This window comes from Esox lucius, chromosome 1 (assembly GCF_011004845.1).
Source record: "Esox lucius isolate fEsoLuc1 chromosome 1, fEsoLuc1.pri, whole genome shotgun sequence".
NCBI lineage: Eukaryota > Metazoa > Chordata > Actinopteri > Esociformes > Esocidae > Esox > Esox lucius.
In genome coordinates, this window is record NC_047569.1 from 23,255,831 (window position 1) to 23,277,386 (window position 21,556).

Genomic DNA, 21,556 nt, shown 5'->3' on the forward strand with positions numbered 1-21,556 from the left:
GCACAGTGGTAACAAGGCATGATGAATCCATGTTCTCATTCTGTTTACGCCAAATTCTGACTCTACCATCTGAATGTCTCAACAGAAATCGAGACTCATCAGACCAGGCAACATTCTTCCAGTCTTCAACTGTCCAATTTTGGTGAGCTTGTGCAAATTGTAGCCTCTTTTTCCTATTTGTAGTGGAGATGAGTGGTACCCGGTGGGGTCTTTTGCTGTTGTAGCCCATCCGCCTCAAGGTTGTGCGTGTTGTGGCTTCACAAATGCTTTGCTGCATACCTCGGTTGTAACAAGTGGTTGTTTCAGTCAAAGTTGCTCTTCTATCAGCTTGAATCAGTCGTCCCATTCTCCTCTGACCTCTAGCATCAACAAGGCATTTTCGCCCACAGGACTGCCGCATACTGGATGTTTTTCCCTTTTCACACCATTCTTTGTAAACCCTAGAAATGGTTGTGCGTGAAAATCCCAGTAACTGAGCAGATTGTGAAATACTCAGACCGGCCTGTCTGGAACCAACAACCATGCCACGCTCAAAATTGCTTAAATCACCATTCTTTCCCATTCTGACATTCAGTTTGGAGTTCAGGAGATTGTCTTGACCAGGACCACACCCCTAAATGCATTGAAGCAACTGCCATGTGATTGGTTGATTAGATCATTGCATTCATGAGAAATGTAACAGATGTTCCTAATAATCCTTTAGGTGAGTGTATAATGTACGTTCTAACAATAATCCACAGGTGTCACTCCATCAGTCTTGTAGGATGGGTAAGTGGAATCACCACAGTGTCATACATGAGACAATGACAATAATCTGTATAACAATGTAACTTAATGTATAACGCTGAAAACCAGTCAGATCCATGCCCACTATTTCTACGTTGTGAACTGATTAGAAACAGAGCACTTGTTCTGTTGCATAGCAACTGCTTCCACAGTAAATATTGCCCTGAAACTTTCTGCTGTCATTTTGGAGCGCTGTGCAATGAGGAAATGAGCTGGTCATGAAATGCCACCAAAAGGAATGATTCAATAAAAACAGTCCAGTAATAAGCAAGTTTAAATATATGGTCATGTATTGAATAAGGTTATTTGGAATTAGATCTCACATGCAAGCGTGCACTCCTAACCAATATGCATACTCTGTGAATTACTTGGTACATGGGAAAACTTGGGATGTTTACTTTAGATGAAAAGACTGCTTGTCATTTCATGATTTCCTCACTCATGATAGCACATACTGTATGACAGCCCATTCCGATATTTGGCTTAGAACTCCATCAGCAATGAAAACCTATACCTACCTCCACTACAGAGTGCATGACTGAGGATCATGGTCTTCATATGGACCCCTCTTTCTTACCAAGATAAGGCATATACAATACATGCATTGAGTGTTGTGGTGTACCCTGACCATTGGAAGGGACACATGATGCTTAACCATTGTTGAGATGCAGCATTGGATCATTCTTCATAAGACTACAAGATGTCTGAAGTGAGCTTGATAGACTCTGCATAAAGAGCAATCGCTACTGTTTGTTTTTTCCTGAGGCACAATGAATGAAACAGCAAGACTCAAGCATCTAATGGTAAACAGGGAGAACTAATGATGAACTTTCAAATTGATATAAATTAAACAAATTATTTACTACAAACAGCATACTTCTCTTAAATGGTTCTAAGATAAAGCACCCCAAAACTTAAAGTATAACATCTTTAACTTGAACAGGTTGAGGAGAAACTTTAGTAAAGTCGTCCACAATACAAAAGCAGAAAAATTACAATGTTATTATAAAGGAGATTAGGGAAAAATGTTATTTGAAATGGAGTACTTACATCTTTTTTTTATGTTGCTGTATTCATGCTCAGTTGAATCAGTTGAATTATTTTCTCTTGTATATATTGGTCTGGACTAATATTTTTTTTAAAAGTCCTAACTTCCTATTTTTTTAATGTTTTCAGAAGAAAGATTACTGGAACTATTGAAAGTTAGATAATTACACTTGAATACCCATACAAAGTGAACAAGAATGTTATTTACTTTATTTACCTTTAATTATCTTCAACATCAGCTGTATGAAAGCATGCAGAAATAACCCATTAAGAATGGTAATTATTTACATTATAGTAACCAAATTTCAGTTAAAAATAATATTTTGAAAAACACCGGGTTAACAAACTGTGGGCAATCAGACAATTACAGCGCCCTGCATCCCACTGCAGGCTTGGCTCTGAAGTTAAGCAGACTTTGTCCTGTTCAGTCCCTTTTACAGAAAACCAGGCAATGCTGGAAGTGGTGTTAGAGTGCCAGTAGGCGGTGCTCATACCCAGTAGAGGATATCTTTAAGATGGGACATTTGAAAGGCGTCCCAAGTCTCTGTGGACACTACATATCCCATGGCACTTATCGTAAGGGAGATGAGCCAGGTGTCCTGCTTACTACTTAAATCAGGTCCTCATAGCATCATCGCCACAAAACATCCCTAGCTTCACATGGGCTAATGATCCCCCTCTCCTTCCTCCTGTAGCTAAAATGTGAGGTATTAAATGAATGCAAATCCTAATGTGCATTAGTCTTTCTGGATAAGACAATCAGCTAAACTACCGAAATGTAACATTTATTAGCAATGTAGTACATAATGAACAGACATTTTACAAGCTATGTTTACAGACATGAACATGATGCAGATAGGATAAGACAAAACAAGTACACCAAATACATGTTTTGCAATGTCTATATATGATTTACAATGTCAATTGCAGCATTTTCTAAAATATTGTATCAGGGTGAGCCCTTTGTATTCAGTTCTCTTTTCAAATACATTAAATGAAAATTACATTATATCTAAAGGTGAAGCAAAGAGTTTCCTTTGAACAATTGTAATTAGTCAGAGAAGAGAATAAAATGTGTGGAAGGTAAAGCTAACTTATCAGCAGACCTACGGAAATGCAACTTCATCTTCTGTAAGGTCCTCTAACTCGCCCTCTCTGCTTCCATTCAGCTCTCCTTCTCGGCTTGATTTCCTGTATGCACTTGTCCTATCACATGTGACGAGAAGAACACCAGTTTAAATCCTAGGCATGTCACAAACATCTTCATATCAGATCTGACCCAATGCAGGCAAATCAGTCAGAATTCAGAGACAATTCAATTCTTCTTAATTCCAATTGTAGATGAATTCAAATAACACATTTTCCCAAACAAATCCAAAGATTCCATCAGTTCATGTAATTGTTCTAACATCCTAGCCGTACTGGATAATACAGAAATCAGGGTTGAAATAAAACAAATACGTCAGTAATTTGTACAAATGAAGACACCGATCCCCCAACATATGACTTGTGTAGTGCTCCATGGAGTTGGGGGTGGCACAGTAACCACTCACCTCAATGAAGGATGAACCTTAGATTCCAAGCGCCCCCAAGATTCCCTGCAATCAATTGAAGATGGAGAAGAAAATCTAAATATCTACAATGGACCAATTCATATGAGCATTTTTTGTTAAAGCACAATAATAATATTACTCAAGCTTTTTTCTGCCCCTGTTGTTACTGAGTTATACTGTAAGAAGATAGCTTTGTGGTGTGGAACCCAGAGATCCTATAATTCACTGTTTAAGTGAACTTAGAATATTGGAGAACAATATGATCTGTTTGGTGTGGAAGAGTATAGCTAGTAACTGTACAGCACTGCAACACTTCCCGTGAGTAATGTGCAGCTTGCAGCCTGAGCCTTCCAACAGGCATGTAACAGCTTGGACCAGAGCTAGTTACAGACCTGTATCACTCCACATGGTATAATTACTAGTGGAGAAGTCTGCATGGGTCCCAGGTGCACTTATTGAAAGCCCAGCCTTACTTAGGAAAATAAAACAGCAGGCCATTAGTTGTTCTTTCCTCTGGGCTTTTCTCTGAGCTTACCAGGAAGGCCAAAACACTGCAAGATACAGGGATCAGTTGGTTTCAGCTGCCTTAAGGTACTGATTGAATGTGCCACACGCACAAACCCTGAAAGGAGTCAGGTAAACTCGTGGATAGTATTTGTATGTCTTTCTTGCAGTTTGAAGGAAATAGTCCTAGAAAGAAACTATTCTTTATGCAATGACTATAGTTGTTTGTGATAGACAGTCGTTATGCTATTGCATATTAGCATTGGCCAGCAAAACGACACGTTGACTGTCTTCATGCTAGATTCAGATATATAAACTCTATTGCCACAAGTTTACTTGAAACAGATAAAGGGCCTCACCTGCTAAATGTCTTAAATATAAATTACAGTGTCTTCCTGAGAACACCCACCCTCCCACTGTAACTATCTAATGTAAATATTAAAATCCTGCATTCAGTACATTGTAGGAGTGCCTATGACATCGATCACAACTTAATCTTCTTGGGTATGTCTCTACCAGATTTGGACACCTGGATTTTGGCAGTTGCTCTCATTCTTCCATGCAGATACTCTCAAGCTCTGTCAGACTGGATGAGGAGCATTGATGAACTGCAAGTCTCCCCACAGATGTTGAGTGGGCTTTGAGTCCAGGCTTCGGCAGGGCCACTCAAGGATATTCACAGACTTGTCCCAAAGCCCCTCCTGCATTGTCTTGGATGTGTATTGCAGGTCATTGTCATGCTGAAAGGTAAATCTTCACTCAACTCTTAGGTCCATGGTGTTTTCTTCAGGGATCTCATTATATTTTGCTCAATTCATCCTTCCCACAATACTGACCAGTTTCCCAATCCTTGTTGATAAAAAAGATTCCCTCAACAGAAATCGAGACTCATCAGACCAGACAACATTCTTCCAGTCTTCAACTGTCCAAATTTGGTGAGCTCGTGCAAATTGTAGCCTCTTTTTCTATTTGTAGTGGAGATGAGTGGTACCCCGGTGGGGTCTTCTGCTGTTGTAGCCCATCCGCCTCAAGGTTGAATCAGTCGGCCCATTCTCCTCTGACCTCTAGCATCAACAAGGCATTTTCGCCCACAGGACTGCCGCATACTGGATGTTTTTCCCTTTTCACACCATTCTTTGTAAACCCTAGAAATGGTTGTGTGTGAAAATCCCAGTAACTGAGCAGATTGTGAAATACTCAGACCGGCCCATCTGGAACCAACAACAATGCCATGCTCAAAATTGCTTAAATCACGTTTCTTTCCCATTCTGACATTTAGTTTGGAGTTCAGGAGATTGTCTTGACCAGGACCACACCCCTAAATGCATTGAAGCAACTGCCATGTGATTGGTTGATTAGATAATTGCATTCATGAGAAATTGAACAGGTGTTCCTAATAATCCTTTAGGTGAGTGTATATGTTTTTTTGTTTGTTTCCTAATCTGAAAGTTATCAGAGAAGAGGTCTGTAGGTGGATCAGTTGGGGACTTACGCAAGGAGGCCTCCTGGGGCCGACATGGAGCGCTTTGCCCTCCTGTTGTGACACTCAAAGGGGTTGCTGAAGGACCTCTTCCTCAGCATGTATTTCACTAGAATCTAAATGTAGGGAGAGAGATCGTCACAGATTACATCCCAAATGGCACACTATTCATTTCACAAATGCCAAAATGAAACAGTCGATCAGTCCTATATGGGGACTGGTTAGGTCAACACCTTGCAGTACAGTTGTGTGATTATGAACAGGTATTGAGACACAGCATACTGACAGTGTCCAGGGTCCAGCAAAGTGTTGGGCAAATTGACTCCTGGTTGAGCAAGCAGGGAAATAAGCATAAGGGCTTGGCGAGATGTGTATGGAAGCACACACTACGATCTTCAAACCTCTCGATCCGGCTATGGATTTGCTGCTATGAGGCGAGGCCAAAATCGCAAATTGTATATAATGAAATTGGAAGGGAAGAACAACAGCTTTATAAAACAAAAATCACTTGATCAATCTACCTAATGACTAACAAATCAGCCAGACTGTGTGCCTTGACCTGAAAAATTCTGGGCCCAGACATTTTAGCTTGTCAAGACCAATGTTCAAGAAAAATTCCTCTGCTAATTTACAATAGATGATTACATTGTTGAGTTAGTAATGATTGTTGGCGGCAGAATGGCCCATGGGACAGGAGTCTATCTCTACATCCACTGGACAGGTGGCTCGTCAACTGACTCACCACAGCAGACAGACTTGGGATGAGTTTGATGGAGTTCTGGACCTCCTCCTCAGTGACCTCCACCACTGTGCAGTGTTCTTCCTCCAGGGGCAGGAGGTCAGTGCCATCCTTTGTCACCCACGGGTGCTCCTGGCACCATACAGGAGGTAGAGGGCAATAGTTACATAACACACATGGCAGAACACTTTTGGAAGTGTTAAATATGATTTAATTGACAGAGAAGAAGAATTTTGTTTCTTAAGGCTTTGTCAAAGGGCTACAGTAGTCCCTTTTTCACCTTGATTTCAGGAACGGTGATCCTTGAATAAGGATTTTTATCAAGCATCCTTAAAATGAGATTCTTCAACTTCATGCATACATTAGGCCTGTGATAAAAATAGGGACTGAGATGAACATCCAGTAAAAATAAAATATGTAGTATATACATAGTACAGAAACTACAGTAGCAGTTTAAGGTTAGCAAGCAAGCAAGTTTATTTATATAACACAGTTCATACATAGAAACAATTCAATGTGCTTTACAAAGAAAAATATAAAAATAAAATAGAATAAAAACAAATACTAGAATAAAAACATAAAATAGGCAATTCAATGTGCTTTACACAGAAACTATTATTATGGTATTATTGATTTATTATGCGCTGTTAGTGTATAACATATAGTAACATAGACTAGTAATCGGATGTGAACTTTAGGGGAACTTACGTATTTGGAAATTCTACAGCCCTGTTCCTTATCTTATTGTGCAGGCCAATGATGTATTCATCAAAAAAAGGGCACTGACCACAGACAATAATAAAAGAAAATAAATTACAGCGCTGATATAAAGACAGAAATAACACATGGCTATATAGATAAAGTACACAAGCTACTTGGTTCCTACCAAAACATTAAATGTATTTCTTTTCTTTTTTTTATGATTATGTAAGGTACAATGTCTGAATTAACAATGCATGTAGTCATCAGCCTAATGGACAAACAGTAAATCAGATGAGAAACCACTGAATCAAAATAATCCAGGGTGGAATAATGTACACATTATAATATTAACACAGCACCTACCTTCCCATACATAAAGCAGTACAATGTGATTCCCATGGCCCACACATCCAAGGCCTAACAAACACAAACATTCACCATTGGTTTAGAGTTTGTTATATTTTACAGCATTTAGATATAAGATACAAAATCAAAGTCCAAAGATAAATGATCAGATTATTTACCTTGCCAGTAAAGCTCTGCTCATGGTCAGTCATCATCTCTGGAGCCATGAAGGCTGGAGTCCCCGCAGAACTGAACAGGAGAGCATCGCTACCCTCAAACTGGTTACTGACACCAAAATCTGCAATCTTTACATGGCCATCATGACCTAGTAACAGGTTGGAAGGCTTGATGTCTCTATGGATGATCTTCTGGTAGTGCACTGGAAGGAATAGAGCCCTACTTTTGTTAGCTTTATACCGTCCCTTTGGAAAGTATTCAGAACACTTCACTTTCTTCACACTTTATTGTGTTTTGGCTTTATTTCACAACTGATAAAACATTTTGCCATTCATTTACACACAATACCCCATAGTAAAAGTGAAAAGTCTAATGAAAAGGAAAAATTTAAATATCTCAAATACGCAAGTATTCAGACCCTTTGCTATGACACTCCAAATTGAGCTCAGGTGCATCCTGTGTCCTTTGATCATCCTTGACATCTCTAAAACATAATTGGAGTACAGCTATGCCAAATTAAATTGAATGGACATGATTTAGAAGGACACAAACATGTCTTCAAAAGGTCCTACACTTCAGGGTGAATTTATCTTCTAGCATGACAACAACCTGAAGCACACAGCCAAGAAAACACTGGAGTGGCTGTGAAACAAGTCTGTGAATGTCCTTGAGTGGCCCAGCCAAAGACTTGAGCCCATTAAACATCTATGGGGAGACCTGGATATTGCAGTTCATAATTGCTCCTCAACCAGCCTGACAAAACTTGAGATGACCTACAAGGATAAATGGTAGGAACTGCCAAATCCATGTATACAAAGCTAGTAGAGTCCTACCCAAGAATAATTAATGCTATGATTGCTGCCAAAGGTGCTTCTAGAAATTAGTTAATATAGGGTCTGAATACTTGTATACATTATTATACTTGTATAATAATGTATATATATACAGCTCCGGAAAATTTAAGAGACCACAGCACCCTTTTCATTCCTTTCCAAAGAAGTAGAAAAGGAAAGTTTTGAGTGAGGAACAGAAGCGTTCAATTTGCAGTGGTCTCTTAATATGAACCCTTCTGTCCCTCACTCAAAACCTTCATTTTCGACTTATTTGGAAAGGAAAGAAAAAGTTGCAGTGATCTCTTATTTTTTCCCCGAGCTGCATATATATATATATATATATATATGTATATATACACTTGTGTCACCTATGGATATATATATATATACGCCATGTGTTATACAATCAAGGTGAAAGACTCACAGTATTCAATCCCCAGGATGATGTCTCTGAAGTAGATTCGGGCCTGTTCCTCGGTAAAGGGAGTGTCATTGGGCACCTCCATCACTGGGCTGGGGCCCAGGAAAAGAATATGGACAACCAAAGGTAAGCAAGTGTCACAAAAGTAATCTTCTAAACAGTGGTCTTCTTACCACTAACAATACCACTAACAAGTCAATGATTCATCTTTTAATATCATGTAATACAGCATCTTTCAGAAAATTGTGAAGAAAACATACCCTTTTGGCACTAACTCAAAGGCTAGAAATTAAGCAGAGAATAAAATTATTACTTAGAGCTGATATTTGTTTCTAAATAAAAATATAGATATACTGTATTATACTCCAGCAGTGAACTTATTTCAAGGCCGTACAACAGGCAATGTACATTGACAACATAACATCTTATGTCTGCATGTATTGCGCTGACACGACGAATGCATATTACTTACCCATGTGGAGGTTGTCTTCATCAGGGTCATCAAGGACCTACAATTGGTATACATCTATAAAATGAATCAAACTTGATGTAATGGAGGCACCCTTACACTCTGCCACTAATTCATGTCACTGTGTTCACCTCGACCAGACGGACAATGTTAGGGTGGTCTAATTTCTTCAGGATGGCGATCTCTTGGTAGACCCTGTCCAGTGGCCCCATGGTTCTGGGTGACAGTCCCGGTTCTGTTGTGGCTCCTCGGGGAGGTGGACGTCCTATAACCAACCAAACATTTAAATTAGGGGTCAAACTATCTGTGGGGCACAACGTATTTGAACGATTGCTGAGTTACAATAATTTAGAGGTTAACATTTTTGTTTCATTCTTAATCGTGTTCTGAGCCAAAGCTAACACCAAAGTGGAAATACGATACGTTTGTTGACTCAGTGTTTATGCTGGCACTTATAGTTCAAATGGGCTGCACGCTCTGAGGAGACATTTGCCCAGGGTTAGTTCTTGTCCCCACCCTAATCGTAACCCTAAACCCGACCCTTACCCTATCCTTGACCCTAACACTTATCTATAACACTGTTTTAGTAAGGGTGATGTTGGGACGTTATGCCCACACTGATAATATCAACCAATTATATAATTTCTTATTTTTGGGCAAATTTGCCTTCAAGGCAAGATTCATGAGTCTGTTTTGTTAGACCCATTATATGCTACATATGCTACATTTGTACCTAATATCCGCTATTAGAAGCATATTATAGACCGACAGCACCTCCTTCAGCAGAGGCAATCTATCTACAGCTATCCATTCAAATGTAGATGGAGGAGTTCAAAACATCAATTATTCATTGGTCAAACTGGAAGCCTGATTAGGTGACAAAAAATTGCATGAAAGATATGTTGCCTCTTCCAAAATAATGTAGCAGTATTTTTTATTCAATCTTAAAAAATAGTAACAAATCAATAGCATGACTCTGAGGTCACTGTATACGTTTTTCCTCTGGAAACCGCTGGAATCTGGTTGTGCTTTTAGATGGTTGAAAACAAAATGATACCATTTTGGGGATTCAAAAAACTTGTTGTCTTTTGGAGTGAGTGAATATTAGATTGGAATCAACTTTATTGTCATTGAACAGTACAACGAAATGCAGTTAGCATCTAACCAGAAGTGCAAATATGTCACTAATTAATAATTTCAACCAAATAATACCAAAATGCCCAGATTGAAATTAATGTGAATGGGTGCTAAGGGTAAAGACTTGAAAGTAAAATTGTCACCTACGAGGAAATCCACACATCTTCATCAGCTTCTTTTTTGAAACTACTTTCATTGCCTGTAAAAGGTAACACATGATCAGTTTGCTTGCATGGGACAGGTGGCAACTGTTGTTTCTCTTCTCCTACAGAAGAGTTGATTAAGAATAGAACGTACAAAACTTGATGGATGCTTACATAGTATTGATCATCATTTTCATTGTATGCTAATTTCACCACACCATATGAGCCCTAGAATAGAAACAGGACAAAGTAAAAGAAAAAAGCTTTCCCCTCAAATCAGTCTTAGTTCTTGTATACCTTAAGTCCATAGTTTTATACCAGACAAACTATTAAAACTTTTCTTACCTTTCCAATTTCTTCCTTCAACTTGTATTGGTTGAGCTGAATACAATCCTAAGAAGAAACAAAATGACCATCATTTGGTGATAAGATATAGCACATTCACTAAATAGTTAGGATCCTGTCTATTTCTTTTATGACGTTCTGAAGGGCAACCTGGATCCATATGAGCTCAGGTCAAAAGTAAAACACTGTAGAAGACCTCTGACCTGACCTCTGACTTCTGACCTGGGAATCTGAGATGGACACCCGCTTGGACTCGATCGTAGGCCGATGGACTCGCGGCTGGGTTGATCGCTCCTGCAATGACAGCTTCCTGTCTGACAATGACAGTTTCTGGCGAGCTGTGGCAGGGGGCCTTCGGTGGCAGATGGGAGGGGTAATCCGGTTGGATGCCACATTTATTTTCATGCCGGCCACCATGTCAGCCAGCTCAGCATTGTGCTCAGAGTCCAGCTCCACCAATCCGTCAGTGTCTACACTCATGGCTGCCCCACTCCCAGTCTTGGTTCAGTTGCAGAGAACGATCACAAATATCACAAGGGCCCTCTTGTTGATATTAACAGAATGCCCACCATTATGCTGTAATGAGAATCAAAACATATGTAATATCTCAGTTGAAGCTATTGAACTGAGAGAAGTTTCATGGATAAAATATGAAAGACTTTGGACATGCTACTCAAAGGTGCTCAGCAGGACTAACTGAAAACTAAATAGCGAATAATTAAGCATATACAATCCATATAGAGAGGAAGGTCAGAAAAGAATAGCTATTTTTGTTCCATTAACCCTCTGATATGACCAAGGATGTCTCCTTCGTCCTTATAACTGATGAGTTGATAAGATAATCAACAATAAACCTTAAATGCAACCAACATACAGCCAACATTAAACTGCTTCACGCAGAAACATGAGATTGTGCCCTATTAGCCATTCAGACTCGGACAAGGCTTTCTAAAGTAAAAACATTTGAGATCAGAATTGTTTTTTCTGTTTGTTTCTTGAATTTGAAAGACTTTGACCAGATTGTCCACAAAAATTAGAATTGGTTACCCAGTGATTTACCTGGTTAAATAATGGTTCAACATGAACTAGCAATAGTAAAGTATGCATACATTAAACTGAATTCAAAGACTGGTTTGACAATGTAATTACTCTCATTTGATTTACTTTCAGCATTTATAATATATGAGTAAATTACATTGCTTTAAATTTGTAATAAATGTTGCTCCAAACTGGTTTTTATCATTAATGACAACTCTGAACTTGAACTCGACTCCCTACTAATTTCTCCATAGCAAATCCACCACATACAGTAAACAATTCACACAGCACAGATGTATTCTGCCATTTCCAAAATAGAAAATGCATAAAGGAAGTTATTATGGCTGTTTTACTTACACATAGCTTGAGGATCCTATATTGCTTGTCAGTGTTGAGGAGCTGCATGTTGTGTCCTGCTGATGGTTAAATGGGAAAACCCTTTTGTGTCTAAGGGCAGGACTTTCACTGCTGAGCCAAGGACTACAGGATCACTCCAGCCTTAAAGATTAGCCCTGGACGTATTTAGCCAGGTAAAGATTATTCTAAAAAGGGAGGAAGGCAATCAGTGTTTACATGGACAGACTCCACCCACAGACCAAAGCAACAGTTGATATAGGTATGTGATTGGGCATAAGGAGTCATGACCCAACCCTATTGGCTCTGGTTTAAATGAATGCACTAAATGCATTGAACCCTTACAGAGACACAGTGAACACTAATGGAGATAGATATTCTTAATGTTAGCAAAACCACTGTGAGGAAAGGATGACCAGAGATGGATCTTCTAATGTATCAGAGATTTCTCAATAGTCAGGGAAACAGACTTGACGAAGTATGTGGCGCGTCTGCCAGGTGTTAGCCTATTTCAGACTTCCAGGAAGTTCTTAAGCTTGATGTTTACCTCAAAGCAAAGTGGCTCAGGTGTTACATAAAACCTGTGAGAGAAGAACCTAGAATTCCAATCAACAAAAAACAGAATCCCAATACTTTTTCATTGCATTTGGCTCATATTGGTCAGTCATCCACACAGTGACAATGTTTTTGTTCTCTCATCATTTTGATCAACAAGCTCTGACCGATCGGGGTTTGTGATGAAACACAATCATAAAAAAACTGAATCTGAAAGTGTGCTTCGGCTGTTCCTGTAATAGTACCATATTATGGTTTCAGGTAGAACCCTTTTGTGTTCCACGTGAAGTAGAAGACAGGTTCTACTGAGAACTCAAAACAATTTTACCTAGAACCAAAAAGTTATCTTACATTTTTTTGACAGCAACATTTTAAACTAGACTACACAAAATGAAGTTCAATTCCAAGTTGCCTAGTTACATTTTACAAAATGTTTATATGTAGTAATGTAAATATTATCAGCTTAAGCAATACAGTCTAGTGTGACAGTAGGCAGGCTGCTACATGAATAATCGTGAGACTCACGTTCTGAATGGCTCTGGTGCCTTCATATGAAGTTACAGCTGAAGGGCTTGTCACGATGTACTCTTAGCAGTACTCAATATCACTTGTGGCGGTGTGCTTTTTAAACCTAAACAGGGGACAATGTTTCTCCATCTTTACTTTAGAGTCATTTAGGTAACTTTTTTATCGGACAAGTAAATTGCCTTTTGATGGTAAAGAACATGAAAATGCAGGAGTCTTGTCGATTAGGACAGCCATTGACATTGTCAAACAGGTGTGATAATTGTGCATGATTATGTACCTTGTGCACGCCAGTGGGACTTAATTAAGGACAATGTCCAAGTCATAGGTCTGCTGCTTGAACATAATGCCGAGCCATTGTGACTCAAAGTCAGTATCTGACCAATTCAGGTTTTTGAGGACGGCTGAATTGCGAGAACTTCTACAGGGTGATGAAACAATGAGCCAGATCATCAGATTCAGCCAAAAGGTATTTTTTTTCTCCATAAATTACTTAGATCTTTTACACAGTTGGGTGTTGTTACCATGTGTAAGTACTTTTTTTTACATTAGTTCTGGTTGTTATTGAATTTATTGCTAGACATACTTAGGACCTACGTCAATCTATTGTTCAGGCCGAATTGTAAATATTACTCTTTCTTGATAGTCTTTTGTTTGGTAAAGTAGAACACAGTAATGATTGTTGTATTTTCTCATAATACTCAAATTAGACTCAAATTTCTAATGTGCTTAAAATGTAAAACACATTACAGCTAACCCAAACACCTAAAGTTCAATGGTATTTATATGGTATTTAGACACATTTCAAACATTATATTAGCTATTCCAGAATATAGTTGAAAACAAAAATGTCTGGGGAGGCCATTGAGGTTTGGGGAGACACTGCATAAAAATAAATATATATATATATTTTAAATGACATAAACTGACCAACAATAGGCCAAAAAATAACTGACCAATATTATTTTGAATTACATGTATTTTCATTCAAATAAAAATGTCTTAACAGTATTATTATTTTTTTTATTATTCCCAATTTTTACAATTGAAGCCAGTGTTACATTTTACAATGCAACAAGTAGGCTAAACCCTGTCTATAGGGTTGATTGCAAAATGTAATTATTGCTACTTTTGTGAATTGTAAAGTACCAATATGTTTTAGAAAAGTAGTGACGGTTTATAAATAAATTTGATTGATTGATTGAATGACGGTCTGTAATGGTTGCTGGGATAAAAGTGTTTTTCTCAAATCATTATCAAGGAAAGTCCTGAACGTGTAACTTTGGTACACTATTGATTAAGGGCCAGTACATAATGCAATAAAGTTAATAGGTCATAGTAAACAACAACAATGCTTGTTATTGTAGTAAGATATGACAGCTTTTATATAATGTCATTGTATTGTCCAGTTTCAGGGTCTTCAGTGGGCAAAGGAGACCATGTTGGTCTCTAACAGTAGATTGGCTGAGACCAGTCTCTCTCATAAACCAGAGCTCAGAAATGGTAAGCGATGGTTAGCCAAGAAGTACCAGGAACTGGATGAACTCACCAATATCATTAAAGTCAAACAAAACAAACTTGGTGAGTTGGAACGTTTCAACCCTTTAAGGAACATGACATCACAGAAAATGTCCTAAGTGGATGTTTTAGAAGTGAATACTGTATGCATATGTATGCATTTTAAGTCCACTTTATAGGTGTTTTATTACTGTTTTATAATTTTGTCACTATTATTGTGCTTTGTGTTGTACTGTGAAATTCTTATCTGTAAGTTTAAAAAGGTAAGGTCAAAAAATGTATGCAATATACTTATGCTAATAAAATATTTATAACATTGACATTAAATATATTTCAACATTTTCAAATGTATATAAATGTCATGTATTTCAATGTACATTTTTCCTTCTGGCATTGTCATTCTCTGAACTGCTTCTGGAATTCCAGTAGTTTTACAAGAGGAAAATAGCCTTCACATGGTCCAGTGTCTTCTCCTGAACAAGCTGTCTCGCTCTGAAGAAGAATGTGAGGTAAGGCTGGACTATGATACACAAATCTTTGAGCTGTAATGCACAAATGTGATACACAAATCTTTAATCTTTGTACTAAGCCTTTCATGTCTTTCATTTCATAGGACCTCACACTGTTGTTCTCAGACGGTATAATATCTTTGGACCAATTTGTGGAGACCTTTCAAAGATCTCGTAAGGTCTACCATGTTCAATTGGTTCAATCACAGAAAATCCAAGAGTTCATGAAGCCTAAATACAAACCCGAAAAGCCCAGTAAGAATCCCATTAGCAGAGATCCTCCGTCAGTAGACATGCACCTGGGCCCCCCTCCCAAACCCAGTCATGTTTTCTATGGCCTCCACCCTGCTATTATTCTGCCTACCTTCTACGCCTGCTTCAGCACTGTTCCGATCCATGGTCCATATCTACCGCCTCTCAGTGACCACACCATAAACAGAGCTCATCTTAGGAGGTCTGTTACCCCATCATTTGAAACTGTCCAACATGTGGGCCTTGCAGCACGGACACGGACATGCTACCAGGTGGCTAGCCAGACACATACGCCTGCAGCACCTGCCCCTCGACAACATACAGCCAAGACATCATTAGCAGGACCCACCGCTAGACTCTCTAAAATAGTGCAAAATGTTAAGCACTTTGAATAAGAACTGCTTTTCTTTATTGTAGTCATCTCATTTTCAGGTTCCTTTCCCACGTGTCATAGCATACAGGGCTTGATGTTTTCTTGGGCTTCAAAAACCCTAATTTCAATTTACCTCAGGGCAGTGGGTCACAACTTTAATTCTTCCCATAGTTACACTTAATAGCTTAGATCATCCTCTGTCCAAAGAAACCCTTGCTAAGGTCAGCCAAGGATCGTAGTTGCAACTGTCAAACCGCCAGTATTTTCAAGCCTTTAAGGTACTCAATTTCACTCTGCTGTCTCACACCCAAACCTAAAGTTGATACGTAGTTCCAAAACTGTATAATAGAAGCACAGTGGCTTGATCCCATTGAATGACTAACCCCTGGTTACCATACTCAGTGGCTGTTGTTTGTTCTGCCAGACATGTGAATCACCAGACCAGGGATTCGCCTCATCAGCCATCGGGTTAGCCAAAGTGCCATCTGGGCCAATCAAGCTCATAGCACTAATTAGCTAACAGAGAGAGGCCAGTGAGTTTACAGGAGCTGATTAGTGATGCGGTGCATGTGAAAGGCCTTTGTCAGACGGCTGACTTTTGTTACAGCTATGTCAGCAGCCCCTATTGTACTAAGCAGCTCAAATTGGGCAATTTTCTCATCTGTCAGCTAATCATCACATGCCTGTCAAGTACTCAACTGCTTTCTCAGTTGAATTTAATGGGCTCCAGTAACTTTATCTCAAAAGGTGAACGCCAGATACAATTTGCAGGCCACAAGTTACCACTAATATTTGCAATTACTGAAGTAGAAGCTTGGATTTAATGATGCTATCCTCTCACTGAAAGGTATCTGAAGGGACCCTCTTAATTAATGCACAACAATACCAAATAATACTTTTAGCCAGGAGTTTATTTGTCCCACCTAGAACAATTATGTGTGTAGGGATAATAGTATATGTAAATATCCAGTAGAGTTAATAGATGTTGGATACCTCTTAGAACTGTTAGATAGTGCAAACATTGGGGAAACGTTTATTTTCAACTTCAACTGATCTCTGGGTTACGTCCCAAATGGCACCACATTCCCTATGGACTTTGTCAGAACTGGGGCACTTAATAGGGAATGGCGTCATTTTGGGGACACACCTGCACATCAAGCTACCACATATACAATAATTCAGTTACGGACAATTCATAATTCATGGACATTTGGAGGTAAAGTGCTCATCTTTAACAAATAGGCAGTCATAAACTGATAATAATTGATTGTCATATTTTGTGCAATCATCGACCAGCGAGTAAGCACAATACAGGATCCCTATCTTAAAGATAAGCGTGATGAACCAATAGCACATTCCAATTATTGAGTCACAAAGTTATGTCCATAGTCTCTGTATGGCCCATGGTCTCTGCCCAGTGCAAGACATGCGAGACATACTTATTTAGGCAATCACGTGAACTCCTTGTCACTCATGGCTTGACAAGGATCGCATCTGTTTGTGTTCCTCACAAAGAAATGTGGTGAACAGATCTGGGACCAGCCTTATTCTTGTGTTTTGCCTTGCTTAGATGGTGTGCTCAGTCCATGGCTGGAAATGTCATTGCCAGTAAGCGCAGTCATTCATTAAGTAAGGTGGTTAAATAGGAGTTTCCCAGGACTGCTGAGCTTTCATTGCTTGTCTCTTGATTTGCTCATATGTGACAAACATTACAATGTTCCAGGAGCCCAGGCGAAGGAAAGAAGGCATAAACCTGGAAGCAAAGAAGAAATTATGTCTATGGCCACAAAAATCTCCACAAATCAGATTATAAAACTAAGAAGAACAATTGCTTTAATTCTGTATTCATATCTAGGAATAATCTAGACTTGAAAGCAGTTTGATTTTAGAAATACACCTTGAAATTCCTACACACCCTTTATAAAAGGCTAGGGGTCCCTCGTTTTTCATCATGATAATAGCACAATTAACAGCATTGCTGTATTGTCCGGCTGAAGAGTTCATGAACCTGGTCTTCACTACATCTACAGGAGATGCTACAATAGTGGTGATGAAACCAGCATTAAAGGCTGCAGCAAAATGGCAGGGCAGGTTATCTGTAAAAAATTAATAAATACACAAAAACAACAACCTCTGTATTATTATAATACATTAACATTATGTCATTTACATGATTTAGCACATATCCACAGTAGTGAGTTCAATTCCCCCATGGGGCTCAGACCCAAAACTCTGACATTACAAGCGCCATGCTGTTACCAAGTAAACTACAGGGGAATACTTAACATACACTTTCAGGTACATTACACCAGGGCCCCCTTTCTCATGTTTTATTATTGTTTGAAATAGCTTACATTAAATACACAAAGGAGATGATTTTGTTTAATATTCGGGACCTTGTGGTGATGTTTTGAAGTAAATCTCATGCAGTTCCATGTGGACTATCAACATGGGTAACATCTTTTAGGATTTACTACTACCAACATTAACACATCTAACATACAAACTACTACTGATACTACTTTCTACAAATATTATTTTATTACAAGTATGTTTTATTATTCTATGAAACCTCAATTAAGTTATTTTCATTTACAGAAAATGATACGCTCACTTGGTAGCAACGTTCTCGTACTGTTATGGACTCAGTGACCAGTTCTGAAGAATGCAGCCTGTTCTGGAGGCAAAGGGGTCTGATCTGGTACTAAATGGGTGTAGCTAGTACACTCTCCACTGAGTGTGAAGTTACATCCACAGAAACTAGATGGCTGTACACTAGCTATTAAATGTCAGGGAGACATATCCCCATGCACATCTGAGGACATCTCTATCTGGAATTGTATAGCTTGTTTTTAAATCACTGCAAATAAATGTTATATATCAGTGCAACTATGCCAGTGTAATCAATGGGGCATCACATCTCTGCTTACCACTCATGATGTTATAATTCAAAATAAGATCCTTAATGATGTCATAGGTCACCAGCTCCGAACAGTTCACTATGGCATTGCGAGTGATGTTTGGACCACAACCTACAAGAGAAATGATGAATGTAAATGTTGACTATAATCACTGAATCTTGTTGTTATGCATTAAAAGCAACAGAAAAGTTTGTAATTGGACTGAAAATCAGACAGCCTCATAGGCCTACCTTTCCAGAGCCCTCTGATGCCCTCAGTCCTAGCAATGGTCCTGTAGGCATCCATGGTGCCATTATATCTCTTCACCCCCTTCTTGTCAGCTCCCCTTACTTGTGCTTGAAATCGTACTTTCACCACGTCTGTGGGCTGAGCGAAGGCTACTGCCATGGCCCCGGTCGTGCAGCCGGCCATTAACCGGCTTCCAATGCCTGCATCTGTGAGAGGATGAGAGGTGGAGTTGCCAAGCCACATTCTTTCTTTTGTATGTTTTATTTAACACTTATTTAACTATGCTGAGACTTAATAATAGCAGCACACAGAAGTTACAAACGTACATCACAACTTAAAGACACAGATTAACACAGTTCAAAATTATTTGTCATTGTGGAAGTAGTGATGTTAAAAGTCAAATTTACATTTACTTCATCGATTTGATCAGATTTAAAATCACAATGTCAGTAGATGTTTTACTTTCAAAATATTTTGTAGCTCATCCCAGTTAGAGGGACCAAAGTACTGGAAAGTTTTTTTCCCTTGTTCAGTATGGGCTTGAGGCATGAGGAAAAACGCATTTTGGAAGCGCATGCAATATTTATCATTAGTCTGTTGGACAGTGCAAGAACATAAGTAAAATGAGAGCTTACCTAAGTATATTCTTGTAAATTAAATTTACCAGTGACTTAATCTCAGTAGACCTAGTGAAGGCAAGCATTCAGGATCTTCGACTTCCGCAAATTGATTTGGAGATGATTGAGAATGAAATGGTAATTTATCCAAATAATGCCTAACAGGAGGTTACGTACTGTCGGTTCCACGGGTATAGAACTGCTTCATGGAGTCGTAGAGTCCGATGCGGACCGACGCAAAGCTCATCTGTCTCTGGAGTCCTGCCACCAGGCCATTGTAGAGGCTCCTGGGCCCCTCTGTTTTCACCATGGTGTTGATGGTGCCAAACACGCCTCTGTACCTAATCACCTTCTTCCCCTCAGATGACTTGTACTCACCTTGGATCTATAAGAAAGAAAAACATAAAAGTGTTTACTTGTCTTCCTATTGAATGTAAACTTGCCAAACTTTACAGACGACTGGACAAACATGGAGAAGGGACTGAAATGGAAAATGCAGTTTTGTCACCTGTAGCCTAACTTTAGCTGTATCCAAGGGAAAGGTGATCAGGTCAGCAACACATGCTGCAATTCCTGCTCCAAAGAACTTTACAGCTGCTGTAGGGGCCAAGTCACAGTGCTTCACTCCAACCATGATTACTGAGATGGTGCAGATTAATATCCAAAGAGAATACTGAAGGTATTAGTACAGGTAAGGAACTCTCGTTAACGCTTAATGGTTAATGGTTTGGTCCGTTCCTAAAGAGAATGGACATACAGTAAGTAATCTAGCAATCACAATAAATGAATTAGGAAATAAATACATTTCTTTGAATGAATGAATTAACAAAGACCAAGTCACACTTACTTCGACAGATGCAAATTATATTCAAGTTTCAGGTACAGGAAAGTTTTCTTTATTAATATAAATTCTTATTCTCGTTTGTTGTTCCATAAAATTGCTCCAAAAGAGCATTCCACTGCCTGTGAAAATGAACCATACAAATATAACATTTGAATTTGAAACAAATATGAAAAATAGGCTTTGGCATATGCTAATTATTTGTATAACACCTAATTGAAACACAATATTAAGCAAACATTTGTCAGAGAAAATTTGTATTTAAAAAACAATAAAATTAACATTTTGGTATAACAGGCTTACCTGACTAGAATGAAAACTGCTGTAATATAAATGAATAAATAGTAAAAATGAGAGGTTCTGTTGTATTGCACAGCACTGGCTGTGGTTGGTGAGAGTTAAGATCATTCTCACGCCAGTGGTGGGATTGGGTTATTATAGCCTGGCTGACCCTTGTCACACATAGTTACATAACACACTTGCTGACCCGAAAACTATGCTTGTGTCGCACACGAGACTGGAATTTTGCCTGGCTGGCTGTAATTGTCGCATGGCTCCCTCAGTGGTTGAGCAAATGATTGAATAACTATCAACTCAAATTAATACCACTCAGAGATTATATATTCTTGTTGGTAAAATGTTTGTGTGATTCCAGAATTATGGACATTTCATTTGCATGCAACATGGTGGATTTCCCACACAACAGACACATTCATTCTAGTGTTGGCCTGGAGAAAGAACTTTGGCAAGCCAAGCAATATGCACAAAGGACGTACTTGAGGATTCAGGGACACCACTTATTTTAGTGGTCATTAAAGTGGTAAACAGTCATTCAGACATTAACAAAACATCATCGTCTTCTCCTTGATGTTTCTGTAGGTTGATCCTGGAGAAATGTAACCACTCACAAATTCATTACAAGTTTGGATAGACCACATGTTCATCCATAATTCCTACAATATATTTTATGCAGCCCATTTTGCTAATCTTTATCCAATTTCCCAATCAGTCAGGAGGTAACTATATCTGCCAATTCCACCAATCCAGTTTTCTGGACCCAAGTTATTTCGTGGGACTTTCATTTTAGTAAAAACAATCCATTACAATATTTAGAAAGTTACTGTTTTCCATCAAAAACAGTAAC

At 38.8% G+C, this 21,556-nt stretch overlaps 2 protein-coding genes across 5 annotated transcripts; both read right to left on the bottom strand.

Annotated features, from left to right (window-relative positions):
• Positions 1-2,602: 2,602 nt before the first annotated feature.
• Positions 2,603-12,279, bottom strand: camkk1b (calcium/calmodulin-dependent protein kinase kinase 1, alpha b). 3 transcript variants are annotated; one of them, XM_010896920.3, is made up of 17 exons: positions 12,077-12,279; positions 10,904-11,257; positions 10,682-10,729; positions 10,511-10,564; positions 10,341-10,392; positions 9,188-9,321; positions 9,060-9,096; positions 8,848-8,869; positions 8,591-8,679; positions 7,336-7,535; positions 7,175-7,228; positions 6,818-6,891; positions 6,390-6,477; positions 6,113-6,241; positions 5,383-5,486; positions 3,387-3,431; positions 2,603-3,039 (listed from the first exon to the last, which is right to left on the bottom strand). In XM_010896920.3, exons 2-17 carry the CDS (start codon positions 11,159-11,161, stop codon positions 2,940-2,942), a joined length of 1,488 nt encoding a protein of 495 aa, XP_010895222.2. In that variant the 5' UTR covers positions 11,162-11,257; positions 12,077-12,279; the 3' UTR covers positions 2,603-2,939. The 3 variants fall into 3 exon arrangements, with proteins under 3 accessions (XP_010895222.2, XP_034143013.1, XP_034143018.1); XM_034287122.1 differs by lacking the exon at positions 12,077-12,279 and having other exon boundaries at positions 10,885-11,200; XM_034287127.1 differs by lacking the exon at positions 12,077-12,279 and having other exon boundaries at positions 10,890-10,980.
• A 4,416-nt stretch (positions 12,280-16,695) lies between these two features.
• Positions 16,696-21,517, bottom strand: LOC105025935 (mitochondrial uncoupling protein 2). Of its 2 annotated transcripts, XM_010897047.3 has the most exons (8): positions 20,716-21,517; positions 20,419-20,534; positions 20,080-20,309; positions 19,749-19,956; positions 18,957-19,160; positions 18,736-18,837; positions 17,721-17,901; positions 16,696-17,558 (listed from the first exon to the last, which is right to left on the bottom strand). In XM_010897047.3, the coding sequence occupies exons 3-8, from the start codon at positions 20,203-20,205 to the stop codon at positions 17,444-17,446; spliced, it is 936 nt and encodes a 311-aa protein (XP_010895349.1). In that variant the 5' UTR covers positions 20,206-20,309; positions 20,419-20,534; positions 20,716-21,517; the 3' UTR covers positions 16,696-17,443. The 2 variants fall into 2 exon arrangements, with proteins under 2 accessions (XP_010895349.1, XP_019899869.1); XM_020044310.2 differs by lacking the exon at positions 17,721-17,901.
• Between the last annotated feature and the right edge of the window lie 39 nt (positions 21,518-21,556).

Excerpts from the sequence above, each read along its gene's own strand:
- camkk1b (XM_010896920.3), bottom strand. The coding sequence starts at position 11,161 with ATGAGTGTAGACACTGACGGATTGGTGGAGCTGGACTCTGAGCACAAT. Across the intron at positions 8,870-9,059 it reads TGAAGACAACCTCCACATGG|CCTTTGAGTTAGTGCCAAAA; the intron begins GTAAGTAATATG and ends CTTAATTTCTAG. Across the intron at positions 7,536-8,590 it reads CATCCTGGGGATTGAATACT|TGCACTACCAGAAGATCATC; the intron begins GTGAGTCTTTCA and ends TATTCCTTCCAG.
- LOC105025935 (XM_010897047.3), bottom strand. The coding sequence starts at position 20,205 with ATGGTTGGAGTGAAGCACTGTGACTTGGCCCCTACAGCAGCTGTAAAG. Across the intron at positions 19,957-20,079 it reads CAGCTAAAGTTAGGCTACAG|ATCCAAGGTGAGTACAAGTC; the intron begins GTGACAAAACTG and ends TCTTTCTTATAG. Across the intron at positions 18,838-18,956 it reads CATCAGAGGGCTCTGGAAAG|GTTGTGGTCCAAACATCACT; the intron begins GTAGGCCTATGA and ends TTTCTCTTGTAG.